General features: G+C 40.9%; 1 protein-coding gene across 11 annotated transcripts in view; it reads right to left on the minus strand.

Annotated features, from left to right (window-relative positions):
• The window catches only part of fryl.S (FRY like transcription coactivator S homeolog), a 221,815-nt gene that overhangs the window by 27,671 nt on the left and 175,579 nt on the right, over positions 1-18,565 (minus strand). For all 11 annotated transcript variants that reach the window (XM_041579467.1, XM_041579464.1, XM_041579463.1 and 8 more), the window contains 15 exons: positions 18,045-18,304; positions 17,672-17,812; positions 17,134-17,302; positions 16,472-16,556; positions 15,181-15,293; positions 14,582-14,732; positions 13,387-13,490; positions 12,278-12,463; positions 10,409-10,610; positions 9,460-9,581; positions 6,969-7,156; positions 5,201-5,295; positions 3,846-4,453; positions 2,011-2,108; positions 899-1,069 (listed from right to left, as the gene is read on the minus strand). In XM_041579467.1, coding sequence (XP_041435401.1) covers positions 899-1,069; positions 2,011-2,108; positions 3,846-4,453; positions 5,201-5,295; positions 6,969-7,156; positions 9,460-9,581; positions 10,409-10,610; positions 12,278-12,463; positions 13,387-13,490; positions 14,582-14,732; positions 15,181-15,293; positions 16,472-16,556; positions 17,134-17,302; positions 17,672-17,812; positions 18,045-18,304 — 2,693 coding nt within the window. The remainder of the gene's footprint in view (positions 1-898; positions 1,070-2,010; positions 2,109-3,845; positions 4,454-5,200; positions 5,296-6,968; positions 7,157-9,459; positions 9,582-10,408; positions 10,611-12,277; positions 12,464-13,386; positions 13,491-14,581; positions 14,733-15,180; positions 15,294-16,471; positions 16,557-17,133; positions 17,303-17,671; positions 17,813-18,044; positions 18,305-18,565) is intronic.

Here is an 18,565-nt window from a genome sequence, read left to right on the forward strand (position 1 = left end):
CAGAAACATGTAAGTAATGCTCACACCACATAATAACAACAGGCATTAAGTAGCATTCATTATGTCACATACAAATAATAAATAACTTGCTCAAAAAACACTGAAGTACATTATCATGAATTAATACATAACGGCCAACTTGCCTTATTTACCTATAAATTAACTTTGCGTGATGTAGACAGCAATATTAATTTTTTGTGGTTTTTCAGTTTTTAAGCTTTTTGTTTTAGCAGCTTTCCAGATTGAAATTTCAGCAACTCTCTGATTGCTAGGATCCAATTTACCATTGCAACTAGGCAGTGGGTTGAACGAGCCACTGAATGGGAGTGGGCCTCAATAGAGCGATACGTAATAAAAAGCAGCAATACAAATAAAATTTTAGCTTCAAAAAGCAACATGTTTTCAGATGCTGGGGTCAGAATAAGCTATACCCAAAATTAAATAAAGGTGAATTTTCTCTTTAAAGGAGAAGGAAATGTGTTTTTACTTGGGGGTGCTACAAGTTAGGTACCCCCAAGTGATTGCATGTACCTACCTCACACCCCAAACCGGTGCTTCTATCAGCAAATATACTGCACCGGCCCAGGGTTATTCCAGCGAGCACCACGGAGCGATAACCTCCCTGCTTCTTCTTTCTTCAAATTTCCCAGGGTGCATGCGCAGCCTTAAGAAGAAAGAAGAAGCGGGAAGACAATCGCTCCGTGGTGCTCGCGGGAATGACCCCGGGCCGGTGCAGTTTTCTGCTGATAGGAGCACCGACCCAGGGTGTCAGGTGAGTAAACAAAACCATTAGGGGGTGCCTAACTTTTGGCATCGCCAAGTAGAAAATGCCTTTCCTTCTCCTTTAAGAGTAACTGAGTGGTAACAACAGAAACGGAACAAAAGCATAGTACCTTACCTCTGCAAGATATGTTACAAGGCTGAAGGTGATGTCTGAAAAGGAATCGTGCAGATATCTACACACAACATTGATCCAGTTGGCACAGTCTCTTGAGTAACTGTGTGTGCTGTACAAACTCATCATGTGAGCTAGGTTTGTAAGCGTGGCCGTCTTCTCCTCCGCACAGACCTAGGGACAAACAGAACCGTTAGTGGACAAACCTTGCCTTTTCATGTACACACCACACACTGTCTCATGGCAAATGGCACAAAAACTACAATACACAGGGTTCTAGGATCAGGAATACATAGGGAACCTGTGAGGACCACCCTTGCTATATAAGCCCCACTGTCCCATACACTCTTGGGACACCAAAAAGCATGTTGGGAGCAGATCTTATACTTCTTATAAATCGTAAAGAGTGGTGGAATTAGTTATCCCCTTTCTCTCAGTTTAGTAAGCACATTGGGCTACAGTAATTGTAATATTATCTGACATGCTTCAGAAAAAGACACCAAACGAGGTCCGAGCCCAAGTGGTGAAATTAGGGTCAGGGCACAGAGGCAGATTTGGGGAGATTAGTCGCCCGGCGACAAATCTCCTCTTCTTCGGGGTGACTAATCTCCCCAAACTGCCTCCCCGCCAGCTAAAATGTAAATCGCCGGTAGGATGGCACTCAGTTCGATTCGGTTTCCAAAGTTCCTCGTGAGGCAACTTCGGGCTACTTCGGAAAACAAATCGCTCTGGGTGCCATCACACCCGCAATTTACATTTTAGCCAGCGGGAAGGCAGTTCGGGGAGATAAGTCGCCCCGAAGAAGAGGAGATTTGTTGCCGGGCAACTAATCCCCCCAAATCTGCCTGTGTGCCCTGACCCTTAGGGACAACTTTTAATACTGGAGAGAGAAAAAAAGCCTCTCAACTAAGGGTAGTCTATACAGTGAGAATACTGTGAATTGTAATGACTGCTGCATGAAGACAATATGGTGGATCACATTAATTCAGTGCCTGTCGTTCTTAACAGAGGTGTTCAGAGGATATTATTTTGTCTGCTGTGAGTGCCAGTGCTTCCATCATACAACACAGAGAACATTTTTATATCCGTTGCCTTTCTGACACCTTGAGCCTTACCTTTGCTATCCTGTCTGCGGTCTCTCTACAGAACTGCGTTGGGTTATCAAAATGTTGGATTAAATGAGGCAGAAGACATAGAATGTTTAGAGGAAATCCTAAGGAGAGAAAGTAAAACAATAAATAGATAGTTTTGCAAACAAACAACAGATTCTACAGTTCCCGGTTCCCATGTGAGCTATTGATGTGCCGAGGGCTTACAGACCAACACACAGGGTGTTCTAAGAAAATAAGGCACAGGGTTAAACAAAAAGTTTTGTATCCCGCAGTGATATTATTTTCCATACTATTACTGCAATAAAGTATATATAAGAAAGTAGAAAGTGCATTATTTATTGGAATGACTATTTTTAATATAGCAATAATATAATAAAGCAATTAGTCATTGGACAGGCAAAACTGATTTTTCTGCATCGGAAGATAAGGAAGTAAAGTCGAAGCTCCATCTGCACTTCCTGCTATACTTTATTCAAAATGCGGCCCAAACAAGCACAAAACAAGGGTGATCCTACCCTATTTATAAAACTTTATCTGTCCATTCAACATATGGATTCTTTGGTTGGATACCATTAAGTGATCAGTCTGGAGCAGTGATCCCCAACCAGTAGCTCGTGAGCAACATGTTGCTCTCCAACCCCTTGGATGTTGCTCCCAGTGGCCTTAAAGCAGGTGATTATTTTTGAATTCCAGGCTTAGAGGCAAGTTTTGGTTGTATAAAAACCAGGTGTACTGCCATACAGAGCCTCAAAGTAGGTTGACAATCCACATGGGGCTACTAAATGGCCAATCACAGCCCTTATTTGGCACCCCGGGAACATTTTTCATGCTAGTGTTGCTCCCCAACTCCTTTTACTTCTGAATGTTGCTCACGGGTTCAAAAGGTTGGGGATCCCTGGTCTGGAGTATGGGAGCCTTTAGTCACCATTTTAAGTTTTACTGCAATCTGCTTTTCAGGAGTGTTACAACTATGACAAAGCATATATTCCTCAACAGAGGCCTATGTATTGACCAGATATGGTCCACAACTGATCTTTAAAGGACCAGTAACATCATTAAAAAAAAAAAAAGAAAGAAATTAGTAGTTTTATAGAACGGGAAAAAAAACAGACAAATTAAATCGCCAAGTCTTTATTAAGAAATAACTTACCGAAACTCCGCTTGCGCTTCTCTTCAGACGAAAAGGCGATCCAGCAATCCATCGTGCGGTACTCGATTTCTCCTCCCTGCCTACCTTATAGGAGATAGCCAGGTAGGAGAAATTGAGCGCCACATGATGGATCGCTGCCCTGACACCTTTTCTGAGGAGCGCAAGCTGAGTTTCGGTAAGTTATTTCTTAATAAAGACTTAGCCATTTAAAAGTTTAATTTGTCTTTGTGTTTTTTTTTTTCGTTCTATACTAATGAAATTAAAATAAATAAATAAAAAATTATGTTACTGGTCCTTTAACCCAGCCTGATGGATATATGTCCAATCTCTTCAACTGTGAAGGCTGTCAACTTGGGCCCAAAAACAGGCCAAGAGTCTGACAATAAAGCCATTTGTGAACAACAACACCAGCACATGAGGGTGTACAATATTATTTAAAGATGATAAAACACACAGGAATTAGAAATGGCATAGATAAGGAAAAACAGAGAAACTTTCACTATATCGTTGGCCCCAATGAACGGAACCAAAGTATTGGTGAATGCCCACATTGATTGTTCATAACCATCACAGTTGATAAGCAAAGCACTTCGGTTAGAGAGTAAATAAATGAAAATAAAACTGAACATGCCCCAGATTCACACAAGTCCGTTATATAATACAGTTATCAGACATCTGCGTAACTTACCAGCTATTTGGGACGGATCCACAATTGTATGTTTCGATACAGCGATGAGCTTGCTGAGCAGGTGGACAGTCATTTCCTGCGTCGACAATGAGGTAAAGCCCTTTAAGAAGAGCTGTTGAAGGCCTGGAAAGTTATTCCAATTTAATTTACTCTGCACCTTTTCTATCTTCTCTCGACACTCGGATTTATCCAGTGGCAAATGGGTGAGCAGTTTGTTTAGAAGTTTGAGAGCAAGTAGGTACTCATACTCATAGTCTGATTCTAGCAAGGACGCAGCAATCCAAAAGATGGTGGCCAAGAGATTGGTGGGATCTGTAGCTGGCTGCACATCCTGCATTCCTCCCTCTCTGAGCGAGGAGAGGCTTCTAGTCCTTGCTAAACTGCCCCCGTGGTTTATCCTTCCATCTGCTATATCCAGTGTATTACTCCGCCGCCTGTCCCCTCTACGGTCCACCATTAAACTTAGCCGCAAAGAGTTGCTTCTTGCATTGTTGCAATGTCCCATGAAGCTCCCGCTGCTCAAAGGACTTGTGCTTAGGTTTAGTTGTCCGGTGCTCTTCCGGTTAGCTGCATTTTTATTTCCCATTAGAGAGTCGTGGTATGAACTTCTAAAATAAAATGGAAATTATGAATACATAAATATACAGGTATGGAATCTATTATGCTGAATGCTCAGGACCTGGGGTTTTCCGGATAACGGATATTTCCTTAATTTGGATCTTCATGCCTTAAGTCCACTAGAAAATCATTTGAACATTAAATATCCCCAATAGGCTGCTTCCAACAATGATTAATTATATCTCAGAAGGGATCAAGTACAAGGTACTGTTTTATTTTTAGAGAAAAAAAAGAAAATAATTTTAAAAAATTTTGATTATTTGGATAAAATAATATCCATAATTTGGAGCTTAATTAGTATAACCAGACTGTTGATTCCAGTGTACTGCAGTGCAGTGCTGCTTGTGAGTCAAAACACTTTTTAGGCTAGGGCAAAGATCTGAGGAAGAAGGTCACAATGCCACAATGCGGGAACTAGATGAACTCAGGGCATAAAGGTCCTACATTCATTTTATTTAGCCAGCTGGACCATAGCCTAAACTGTTTGATATTGTCTAAAATGGCTATGCAGATGCAAGATCCCCCTCAGTATTAGGATACCAGATCACTTCAGGGACAGGTAGAAAATCCAGGTAGAAGGGCTGCAGAGTGCAGTTTAAGGCAAGAAGTGCAGCCCCGCAACATGCATTTTATTAAATGAGCCTCTGAACTTCTGAATGTTCTGTTAACCCTAATTCTATCAGCATCTCTAGCCTCCACTCTGTTCTCAGTCCCAAGGGATGTCTGAAAGTACTTACTGGGAAAGTACAGCGAGAAGATCATAATGTTTCATGGTCTCTGACAGAGTGTCAATGGCTGACTCCAGTGTAAGCAAAAGCTCGATGACAAAACCCTGGAAAAGAACCATTATATGAAGCTTTAGTACGAAGCAGTCATAAGAGGAAATGATAACGATATAAGATTAGTACATGTCAATCAAGACTTTATTTCTAGTAATGGATTAGCTGCAGTAAGAAAGGAATGTGGTCCTTCCAGCAAAAAACAAGATCTCCATGTTTGCATGACATCACTCGGGCTCATTTATAAACACTGGGCAAATTTGCACCTAATGGGTTTCTTTTCCCAATGTATTTTAGCACTGAACCCAATCTATAAGAATCTTAAAAAAAGGAAAATCTTAAAAGGAAAATAGGCATATCCAGTATCTATGCTTTGAGGAAGCTGACAGGATCAGAGAAACGTGTCAGGTGTAGGAGACGTCGCACAGGGCGCAGGCAGTACCACGAGGTGGACCTAAAAAAAGCCGGCAGATCACCCCTTGGAACAACACAGCGCCCAGCTTGGAACTATATGCGACTAATTCAAAGAATGCAATGTGAGTGTAAATGTTTTTAATAAAATAGTATTATACTATCTTGGATTTAGTTTCCATTTTAGAGTTGGAAGACGTGTGCATTTGGAGGGAGACCTGTGTGAGAATCCCTAATACACCGTTTCGTAGGGGAACACCCTCCCTTCATCCTGATGAAGGGAGGGTGTTCCTCCTCCCGAAACGTTGTTCCCCCCTGAAACATTGAATTTTTGTGGCATAATAAAAGGGGTCTACTCCCCGACTGCATAATCTCGAGTGTGTGCGGATCCGTTTCCAAACATTTGTTGTTGTTAAGGGACCTGGCCGGGCCAACAGAGGACCAGCACCACCATTGCAGTATTGGTGAATTACAGGTGTGCGGTGAAACAATTACATTGGATCCATAATACACGCCATACCAAACCATTGGTTTGTAAGTAGGCAATTTGGCCATTCAGTGGAGGTGTTTTTTTGGGACCAAACACAGAAACTTTTATTCACCAATACGATTGTAAAATCTTAACTTGAATTTTTGTGTGATTTTCAAAGGTGAAAAGTGGGCACCCTTGTAATAATTCATGTGAACACTGGGTGGCGCCCATATAATTGAACGTACTACGCCATATTAGTTTCTAATTTCTGTTGCCACAGGCGCTGATCTTTTTTTTGAATTTGGAAATTTGCACCTGGGCAGTAGTGATGTGCGGGTCAGGGTTTTCCTGACCCACACCCGACCCTAACCCACCCTGCTCCAGCCCAGGTCCTTTAATAGACCCGCCCCGTCGATGATGTCACACTTACATCACAAAAGGGCAGGGCGAGCAGACACGACACTAAAAAACCAGAACCCGGAAGTCGGCATTTGAAGGTGGCGAGGAGCAGTCCGAGGTTGACCTGAACCCTCCTGCGGGTATCGGGTTGGCGGCCTGCACATCACTACTGGCCAGTAACCCATAGCAGCCAATCAAAGATTAGCTTTTTTCAGCCAGCTGTAGGTTGAATACTGAAAGCAATCATCTGATTGGCTGCCCAGGTGCACATTTGATCATTGTTTATAAATAACCCGAAATTGTCTTTTTTTTTTTAATAATCTTCTCATGCAAAATAGGGTTAACCTGCCCTTGCCAAAGAAAATTTTGGACAACACTGCCCTATAATAAGGACATAAATCTTATCTGATGCCAATATATACAAGTTTAACGTGATAATGTTACCTGAGCCTCTTCAGTTGCATCACCAACAGTCTCTACTAGTCTTGAAAGAACATCTGATAGGGTTTGTGCGGTGAGAGGCTGTTTGAGAGCCCGGAAAATCTGAAAAGACCTTCCAGCATAATGGCGAGATGAGCAGGAGAGTGCGGTTTGCAATGCAACTTCACTTAGCTGGTGCTCCAACTGAAATCCTGTAAAAACAAGGCAGAACAAATGAAACCTCTATATAAATAATATAGTGAATGTATAGGAGGGAATTTAAAAAACAGCTTGTGTTGTGATCAGGGGGAGTAAATAAAAATATGCTACCCCCTTATAATAATAGAAATAGTTCAGCGAAATCTTTCAGCATCACATTCAACAGTCACATCTGTCCATATACATGACTTACCGCTGATTGAAAGGCATGAGGTTAAAGGAGAACTAAACCCTAAAAATGAATAGGGCTAAAAATGCCATGTTTTATATACTGAACTTATTGCACCAGCCTAAAGCTTCAGCTTGTCAATAGCAGCAATGATCCAGGAGCAGCTGTTGAGAAGCTAAGCTTAGGGGTCGTCACTAATTATCCAGCAGAAAATGAGGTTGGCCTGTCATATAAGCTGATGCTACAGGGCTGATTATTAAATTTTGATGCTAGGTGCACTGGTTTCTGTGCTGCCATGTAATAATTATCCATATTAATTATTAATCAGCCACATACTGTGACATTTATATTCTATGTGTACTGTATATTGTGAGTGTGTCCCTAAGCTCAGTAAGTGACAGCAGCACAGAGCATGTGCAGTGAATCAGCAGAAAAGAAGTTGGGGAGCTACTGGGGCATCTTTGGAGACACAGATCTTTACTGCTAAAGGGCTGTGGTTCCCTTGGGCTGGTACAGAAGCACAAAACATAATGTACAACATTTCTAGCTACTTTTTAGTTTAACTTTCCTTGTCCTTTAAATTCCCTGTGTGGGGTCCAATTAGTAATGATGTTACATGCTGCTATCCAGCTGTTATTACAACTCCCATAAATCCTCAAAAGTCTTCAGCTGTTGTTGGCGGATGCTGGGAACTCTAGTCTAACAATGCTGCAGCTTGTACAGCTCTTATATAAAGAGCATTACCAAATTGCATGACTAAATTCACAATATCACAATTGAAGTCCCTTCTGTGAAACAGGTCTGGTCTGTCTACTAAAACACACACGAATGCACAGCGGACCCTTACACAATGCACTTTATGTACACAAATCCTCTGCTTTATTTCCCCCTTTATGGGGTTTAGGATTGCTCAGAAGTGGAGCATGCTATTCTCTCTCAACCCTACAACATAAGCTAGCTGTATGAAGCAAAACGTTATGAAAAATGTGTTATGAATGCACAATACAATGCCTGCCCTCTGGAGTCACTCCACATGGAAACTGGCTTTGCTGATGAAAGGTTATATGAATACGCCCTCTACTGGCCTGTAACTCACTTGCATGTCAGACCATTTATTATTCAACCACTGCAAATCAACTGTATAATTAGGGGGCCCATTTACTTAGCTCGAGTGAAGGAATAGAAGAAAAAATACTTTGAATTTCGAATGGTCGAATATGGCTACGTCGACCATCGAATAGGCTACTTCGACCTTCGACTACGAATCAAACGATTCGAACTAAAAATCGTTTGACTATTCGACCATTCGATAGTCGAAGTACTGTCTCTTTAAAAAATACTTTGACCCCCTACTTCGGCAAATAAAACCTACCGAGGCCAATGTTAGCCTATGGGGAAGGTCAGCATAGGCTTCCTAACAATTTTCTGATCGAAGGAAAATCCTTCGATCGATGGATTAAAATCCTTCGAGTATAACGATTTTTCCTTCGATCGTAGGAATTGCGGTTAATCCTTTGACTTCAAAATTCGAAGTCGAACGATTTACATTCGAGGGTTAATTAACCCTCGATATTCGACCCGATGTAAATTTGCCCCTAAATGTTCAGTACTGTGCTGCAGGTGTCCAGCGAGGGGGAACTATCTTCAAAATGATCATGTCATTTAATAAGTAACAATTCTGTACTGTTCCTGAAATTGAAGTTACATGTATGAGATCCGTTATCCGGAAACCCGCTATCCAGAAAGATCCAAATTAGGGAAATGCCGTCTCCTGTAGACTCCATTTTATCCAAATAATCCAAATTCTAAAAAAATATTTCCTTTTTCTCTGTAATAATAAAAACAGTAGCTTGTACTTGACCCAAACTAAGATAGAATTAATCCTTGTTGGAAGCCAAACCAGGGTTTATTTAATGTTTACATGATTTTCTAGTAGACTTAAGGCATGAAGATCCAAATTACGGAAAGATCCATTATCCGGAAAGCTTGAGGTCCCAAGCATTCTGGATAACAGGTTTCATACCTGTACTTTCCACTAGCCTCCTCTTCTTCGTGTGGTTTTATTTCAAAAGACAGTTGGAATAATTTGAAGCATTTCTGCCCGGATTTATCGTGCCTACACTTTACCTGATCTTGAGTGCTTGAAAACAGAGACCACATGCTTCAGGAACACAGTAAGTTGTTCAGCACTTTTAATACATGGGTTTTTTGCAGAAACATCCTCATGGTTCCAAAGTGGTCCTTTTTTCCTAGGAGTAATCATATAGAAGTTAGCATAAATGCAAGGCCGCTGGAGAATGCCACACCACAGATTATAATTTTAGGGGGGTTGACTACAAACACAAAAAAATCATCTGTAATATATTCTGCAGGGCAATGGGATTCCACAAGACATTGCATTGGTATAAACAATGCAATTTAGAAACAACTAAAATAATGCATGGACATTAAAGGGGAACTATCCAATATAACATAAGCTTTAGCATACTGAAATAAGAAACTTTCTAAATACAATCATTTAATATTCTGCATCCTTTCTGAAATAATCGAGTTTATGTTCACTATGCCTCTCTCTACATCTGTTTCTCTTCATTGTGTCTTCATGAAGCAGTTGGGTGTCAGATATTCATTGACAGATCCAATATATCTTATAGGGGGGCTCCCTTTCCTAGCAGATGTAGTAGAGCTCGCTCAAATAACTGATTTCGGTACAAACAAAATCTAACAAAATAACTGCCTTTTGCACAAATTCTGCATGTAGAGAGACAGGATTTCTGGTGATTTTAATAGAGTGAGCTCTAATACATCTTCTAGGCAAAAGGAGCCCCCCTATTAGATATATTGGATCATTCATCGGACACCCAACTCCTGAATGAAGAATGAGAAGCTTATATTAAATTTTCATTTGTGCAATAGTTTCCCATTAAACAGACAGTGTATTGATTTTATAGAATGCATTTATTTTCATAACAAATATTAACACTTGTCACTGGCCACATGAACTCAGAATCATAAGAATCATCTATTCAGTATACCAGTATAAAACATAAGGCAGAAAGCCGCTCCGGGTATATACCTGGAAGTGATGAACTCCATGAGTGTTTTGACTTTCTCCTCCTGTTCTACAGAGAGATCCACTTCGTTGAGGATGGTGGTGTGCATGTGCGGAATAGCAGTGCTTGTATTCCCTAAGCTTATGTTTGACGAGGTAGAACTTGAGCTGAGCCCTGAGTCCGTCATGGGAGAAGGCTGGTATTCAGGTATAAAATCATTAATGCCTACCAGGGCAACAGAAAGCGATAGAGGATATATTATGAGATACAAAAGATTCAGGCAGAAACAACATGGTACAGTTATCACACATCATCATTTATGCAAAGCAGTACAGGCAGTTGGATTTCAGAAGTTTCCACTTCTTTAAATACCCTTTTAACAGGATATTATTCGAACCATCTATGTAATAGTGTTATCACATGGACAAGTTTCGATATGGTCCAGCAACCAACCACATGCTTGATTATAACTGCACTAAACCACTAACAAACACAAGAGTTAAAGGAGGCCTGTCACCCAGACATAAAATTCTGCATAAAAAAAAGTCCTTTTCAAATCAAATATGAAACCCAAATAATTTTTTTTATGAGAACATCCATACCTGTTATAAACTCATTTAAAATCATATTTTGCCTCCCCCTCCTCTATGCCTGGGGCAAGGAATTACTTTCACTTTCCAGTCTGCACTTCTAGATGTCAGTGTCCTCCTCACCGCCCCCTCCATTGTCACCATCTAATTGTGTAGCCATTGCATGGGCATGAGCATCAGGAACCCATTCTGCCATATAAACAAGATTTCGGCATGATGCAAAGCTTGCCTTAAAGGAGAATTCAACCCCTTTTAATACCCCTACCCTAAATAGACCACCATCCCTCCTCCCTCCAGCCTACCTGCTACCCCGGGCAAATGCCCCTAACTTTTTACCCCTCTGTGCAGATTCTGTCCTCGGGAGTTCACTGGCGCCATCTTATTTTGTTCGGTATTCTTTGTGTAGTGAGCAGAGTTTCGGCGCATGCTCAGGTGGAGTAATATTCCGGTGTCTAACGAAAATTTCCGACTTTTGGCGCATGCGCAGTTGAATATTACTCCAACTGTACATGCGCCAAAACTCCGCTCACTACGCAAAGAATACTGAAGAAAAGAAGATGGCGCCTGTGAACTCCCGAGGACAGAATCTGCATGAAGGGTTAGTAAAAAGTTAGGAGCATTACTTTTATTTAATAAAATGGGTTGAATTCTCCTTTAATAACAGTGGCCCACAAAATGGCTGTTGCCTGCTTGCTGTGATTGTGAATTCCAAGACTTAAATAAAACAAAAATAATTTTTATAGTGTAAATAAAGTTTATTTTGCTTGACAAACTTTATAAAATAGGATTTGAAATTATGTCTTAAGGCAGTGATCCCCAACCAGTAGCTCGTGAGCAACATGTTGCTCTTCAACCCCTTGGATGTTGCTCCCAGTGGCCTCAAGGCAGGTGCTAATTTTTTTAATTCATGGCTTGGAGGCAAGTTTTGGTTGTATAAAAAACAGGTGTACTGCCAAACAGAGACTCATTGTATGTTGGGGTTACCAAATGGCCAATCACAGCACTTATTTGGCACCCCAAGAACATTTTTCATGCTTGTGTTGCTCTCCAATTCCATTTACTTCTGAATGTTGCTCACGGGTTCAAAAGGTTGGGGATCCCTGTCTTAAGGTGACAGGTCCCCTTTAATTGGTTACCATGGGTTATTGAATCTGGAAGAATTTTGCCCAGGTTACTGCACAAACTGAAAGCTACTATGATTTATGGATTTCCTTCTAAAGAGTAGAAAGCCTACTTCCTCCCTTCCCCCCCCCTCCCATCCTTTATAGCTGGTCACTGAGGCTCACCCTGGGCTGCAAGTACCTGTGAATGAGTAGTCCAGATGTGCACTGCTTCTGACAGTAAGCACCCTTGGTTCATTACATTCCCTGTTCCTGAGGAGAACAGAAGCAACGTTCTGCACATTGATGTTTGAGCCCATCACTATCAACAAATGCAGGAGGAGGCGTCTGCAATGCTCATATACTTCCGGATGGTAGTGATCAAACCCTAAAAAGAAAGATCAGTACTGCAATACTATGTAATAAAAGGTACATTAAGAGCATCTAATTAAGTTTCACATTAAAGGTACTATATTCTCTGATAAGATATATCTGGGTTATTTACCATGCTGAACCAGTTTACAGAAAACAAAACATCTGCCCTGACAGAATTCTAATTTATCTATGTACTATAAGAATTATCACCACCACAATTCATAAGTTACCGGTTAGCCCAGTACAGTTCATTGTATTGTACCATTTCAGATTCTAGTGGATATACATCAGTCCCTATATGCGAGTACACCATAATGTGCGGTACCATGCATGATGGAAATTCCTGGCCCTGTAGTACAAGTATGGGATCTGCCATCCAGAATGCTCAGGGCCTGGGTTTTTTTTGGATAAGGGGCCTTTCCATAAATTGGATCTCCATACCTAAAAAAAATCTCCACTAAAAAATCATTTCAACATTAAAGAACCCCAAAAGGATTGTTTTTCCACCAATAATATAACAACTTAGTTGGGATCAAGCACAAAGTACTGTTTTATTTTTAGAGAGGAAAAGGGAAATTTTTACAATATTAATTATTTTGAGTCTATGGGAGATAGCCTTCTTGTAATTCAAAGCTTTTCTGGATAACAGATGCCATTCTTGTAGTTAAAAGCTTTTCGTGGGACTTTTAGGCATATCCCGTGCTTCATTGTGAAGTGTAATATGGCAGCTCATTACTTTACAGCATTTATAACATTATATCAGCAGTATAATCCTATCAATATTCCACTTTTTCTCTACATAGTATACTTCACCAACAATGTACTGAGGTCATTACTTCTGTCATACGTACTGGATACGTCTATCCAGTAGTATAGTTACCTTTTCACACATTCCTTAGGAGTAAATGCAGGCTGTCTGGCTGTAAGATTGCTTACCTATGAAAATTGCATGTAGTAAAAGATGCAAGTAGACCCCCCATTCCACTTTAACACTGTGATCGATGATTAGGTCTGTAAGAAGAATCACTGCTATATTGCACCTAGAACAAAAACCAAAAAATGCAGTAATATATAACTATTCTGTATTACCTGCTGAACCAGCCTTTGGGTTGCATGGGTGCTGGGATTTTGATCTCAGTTTTTCAACTATGGGCTCCCAGACACTGCTAAACTGCAGTATGTTTAATATTTGAATATATTATAATGAAGAGTGCTAGTATTTGCAGACCAACAACATCTGGGGGTCTAGTGTTAAGAAGCATGGATTTGCATATAAGCTGGTGCAGGTCAGAAACTGTAGTACACCTGTTTTAGGACCACAGACTAAGAATTCCCTTTCAGAAACCTGTTACACTACACTAAGAACAATGTACGACCAACAATATGCACTGCAGCATAGCAGGCTTCTTTTGGACTGCTCCTACATACATTTATTTTTTTATTTTCTCATTTAGAATACATTGTGTGGCATAAAGCAGGAGCTGCTCTTTATGGCTAAGCAGTGGTCCCCAACCAGTGGCTCATGAGCAACATGTTGCTCTCCAATCCCTTGAATGTTGCTCTCCTTGGCCTAAAAGCAGGTGCTTATTTTTTAATTACTGTCTTGTAGGCAAGTTTTGGTTGCATAAAAAACAGCTGTACTACCAAAATGAGCCTCCTATATACTGCCAGTCCATATAGGGGCTACCAAATGGCCAATCACAGCCCTTATTCAGCATCCCAGGAACATTTATCATTCTGGTGTTGCTCCCCTATTCCTTTTAAATTTGAATGCTGCTCATGGGTAAAAAAAGGTTGGGGACCCCTGGTCTAAAGCCAGGTATTAAGGTCCAGGGCTGTCCTTTGTGACAATGTGATCTTGAGCAAATTAGACTCCTGGAGCCTACATTTTCATATAAAACAGGGAATATATAACCTGTGTAAACACACTTGTGGTTCAACTATAACTTTTCATATTCCCTGGCAACCTAAAGTTGGAAGCTGTAGTTTAACCACAACCATCATCCCCACAATGGACATGCAGATACAATCAGTGCTTTGAGCACCTATTCTGAAAAATGTATATGACCCTGTTGGCTGATTCTAAAGCACATATGCTACAACAACCTGGAAGCATGTAAAGGGCTGGTACCTGTGAAGTGGTGTGCCCGGTGATGTGGTTTCTGGTAAGTAATCTACCAGTGGTGAATAACAGCCCCCTGTGGGTGGGAATGGTAGAGGCTCTCCCCGATTGTGTTCCATGACTTTGAGACGCCAGTTTGAGAACAGTGGCATTGAATCACCTATAAATAAGCAGAGGTTTTTCATTATAACCTGTAATTTGTGGTTTAAATAACTATTGCACAAAACAGTCAACGTCTGCCTGTTATCTGTCTAATGAGGTAATAATAGACTGGTTGATATTTATTACTGCACTCTTGTCTCTGCAGTAACCGTAGTATAAAGGTTTATTGCAGCAGTGCAAAATAAATGGTTGAGGGAGCAGACTAATAAACTATTTAAATCACTACTTAAAAAAACAAACAAAAAATAAACAAATATAAAAAGAATTATTATGCATCTGCCACTGTTTTTGTTTTATACTGTAACAGTGAACTTCTTTAACATATAAGTTCAATTGTAAGGCAACTGGACAATTGATACAATTACAAAGGCAAATACTGTATGTTATAAAGTAGCAGAAGTATATGGCAAAATAAATAACAAATAAATGAATGGAACAGTTCATACTCTTTTCTTCTTCATATGATCCCCCGGAACTGCTGCTGTAGCGTGACTCCAGCCTGTGATGCTGCCGACTGAGGTTACTGTTCAGGCCACTGTAGATATCTAGATGTGTATAGCTAAAGGAACAAAGAAAGAGGGTACATATGTAACTGACTGATAGATGCTTTCTCTGCAGTCATTCAATAAAGGAACAAAAAGTAAAGATTATTACTCCAAGGCGTGGCACGAACACTTGAAATATATAAAGCCACAGTACTTGCCACCGCCATAGACACGCTGTGTAACTTGATGCACAAGTTAGGGAACAGGCAGGGGGAACACCTTCACTTGCCCCCCCTCCTGAATACATTGATGCCAAATGCAGGCAACAATGCATTCATAGGGCATATGCAGGAAAGGTTTACCCCAATTATTTTTCTTTTTGCATCCTGGACTTTGTAAATAAGGCCTAGGAGTTCAGCTGAAGAGACACAGCTAAACAATATTTCTTCATATAAACGAAAAGGCAATACAAAGTCTGTTTTGCCAAGGGCCCAGCATGTCTAAAGAGAGCCCTTATCCCAAAGCACTGGATGTCTGATCCCAGCGAATCATATTCAGTCATGAAAAGTTTGCAGCGTTCAGGAGGAAACCTCTGAGCAAGCAAATTGTTAGAATGTTTATTGACACCTATTGAAAACTGCAAAATCTGCAATTCCACGGAAAAACATCAGCTTCCAGGACAGGTAATGCCACTGCAATCAATTGGGTGTATTGAAGATGTGAGCAGTTGTATGCGTTGTGTTTTGTGAGCCTTAAGAGCTTTACTGTGGTTTCAGAAATGCCAATGTAGCACTTTGACTTGTCGATATATAAAGTTATTGCAGGTACTAGGCCAATCATACAGCCCTGCTCTAAGAAAAACTGTAATAATTGAAAATAAAGCTTCTAATTAAAAATGGATACCAGCGCCAAGACTGAATTACACCATTTGCTGAGACATTTTCCTTTGCCAGGCCAGCTTAAGTGCAGCACTTTCAATAAATTCTCGTAGCTGCCAAGAAGTGCTGAAACCTACAGAAAATCCAGGGAAAATCATTAAACCCTAGTCTTAGTCTTACTACTGTGCTTTAAAAGTATTGCTAGGAGGTTATGTAGCAACATTCCAAATGTAGATTACACAGGCAGAATGCAAGAGCCTGCAAAATAAACCCTTCCACAGCCATTACTGCATCTTGTCTTGGTCCAACTTCAACTTGACCCTCTCCATTATCCGCCCCAAGGGAAACAGTAATTCTTTAATTGCATGACTTACCTTTCCTCAGTGCTGTCTCTTAGATGCCTGCTCTCATGGTTGCCTTCTGTAGGAGCTACCATTGTATTGCTGCTGGAAGTGGTACCTGGCAAATATTAGGAATAACATATCAAGTCAACATACAGGGCATATACAGACTGGATATGCAAAACTGGATTCTTAAAATAAGAATATAATCATTTTCTTCTACGGGTCAGCGCACACAGGCAGATTCGGGGAGATTAGTCGCCCGGCGACAAATCTCTTCTTCAGATCTCCCCAAACTGCCTCCCCTGCTTTCCCGCCGGCTAAAATGTAAATCGCCGGTGGGATGGCACTCGGAACGATTTGTTTTCCGAAGTTTAGTCGTGAGGCCACTTTGTGCAACTTCGGAAAATGAATTACCGGCGATTTACATTTTAGCTGGTGGGAAGGCAGTTTGGGGAAATTAGTCGCCCCGAAGAAGAGGAAATTTGTTGCCGGGCGACTAATCTCCCCAAATCTGCTGTTTGCCCTGACCCTAAGGTAATGCAATGCTGGCTGATTTGATAGTCCTACTCTACCCACCCATTCTTGTAGAACTTACTAAGATTAGTTGCTCACCGCAATAAAAAGCTGAATATGCACACAATCATGTGCCCCATATTTGGTTACAGTGGGTAATGAGGCGCTGTTCCTCTTACCTGAGGTGACGGAGGGTATTTTATAGTTAGACGTGATGCGGTAATATGGAGGATTGTCCATGTGAGACACTCCAGAGCTGACTGGGTCCGTAAGCTGAAGCTCACTCACCAGCTCCTCAAGCAGCTGCACAGTCTTATCTCTGCCTAGATACACAATCACCTTCTTTACCTGTGGAGAAAGCACATATAATTCTATATTCCACAGGCATACAATAGAGCAGTGATCCCCAAACAATGGCTCTTGAGCAACATGCTGCTCACCAACCCCTTGGATGTTGCTCCTAGTTGCCCTTGAAGCAGGGCCAATATTGGTTGCATAAAACCAGATATACTGACAAACAGAGCTCGTTTTAGGCTGCCAGTCCAAATAGTGGCTTCTGAATAGCCAATAAGAGCCCTTATTTGTTACCCCAGTAAGTTTTGTCATGCTTGCATTGCTCCCCGAATCTTTTTATACTTGAATGTGGCTCACGGGTAAAAAAAAAGGTTGGGGATCCCTGCAAGAGGATACAGAGAGAAGAGCAATAGTAATACTCACATAAGGCAAGAGGCTGGGCTCGCTATTTACACCACTGATGCTTATAAGAAAGTGCAAAATGATTTTCAGGTTTTTTGGCCAGCCATCTGCAAGTGTGGTCCAGACATTTTCTATTTCCGACCATGCAACTTCGTCACCATACTGCAAGAGATTCATAAGTATTAGGGTAAACCATACACACAGGCCGATTGGTTTTACTGTTTATTATTTCCCAAGAGCTCTGTACTAGACACACCGTAAATATGAAACCAGCGGATTTACGGAAATAAAACATTTCTTATAGAAAATAATATATAGCTTGCCAGACTGAAACAGTTAACTCAATAACTATGTTTTTAATTACTGCTGATAGATGGCTGATGCTGTAGCTTACCTTAGCTGTCATGTACATCAAATTATTAAGGACCATGACAGTTGCTTGAGGTGATCCCCAGCCCTCTCCTCTTAGCCAGCGCCTGCTATTAACCATCATGTCTTGGTCCCTTAAGGAGTCTTCTTCTTCCTCCTCGTGCCTCCGAGCTGTAGGCAAAGGCTTCAGATCCACCAACTCGATGTTGTTCATCCAAGGAAGTAAATAGCGCAACATCACCTGACGGCCAGCAGGGTGCGCTGTTTGTATTCTCTGGCTGATTTCTTTCGAAGGATCAAAGAAAACTGGTTACAAAAGGGGTTCTAATTGAAAAACATCCAATGCAAGAATAATGATTCTGATTGCAACGCATTGACCTTCCTGCTGAAGATCGTTTAATAATATAAGTGTTGTGAAACCTCAATGCCGTCATTCTCAGAGAGAATGAGAAAAACTGTTTATGTGTGTGAAACAGTTGTTTGAAAGTGAAAATTTTAATAAAGAATTAGGTTTGCCTGTTAAAATAGTACAATACATTGGTGCAG

Source organism: Xenopus laevis, chromosome 1S (genome assembly GCF_017654675.1).
Source record: "Xenopus laevis strain J_2021 chromosome 1S, Xenopus_laevis_v10.1, whole genome shotgun sequence".
NCBI classification, from domain to species: domain Eukaryota; kingdom Metazoa; phylum Chordata; class Amphibia; order Anura; family Pipidae; genus Xenopus; species Xenopus laevis.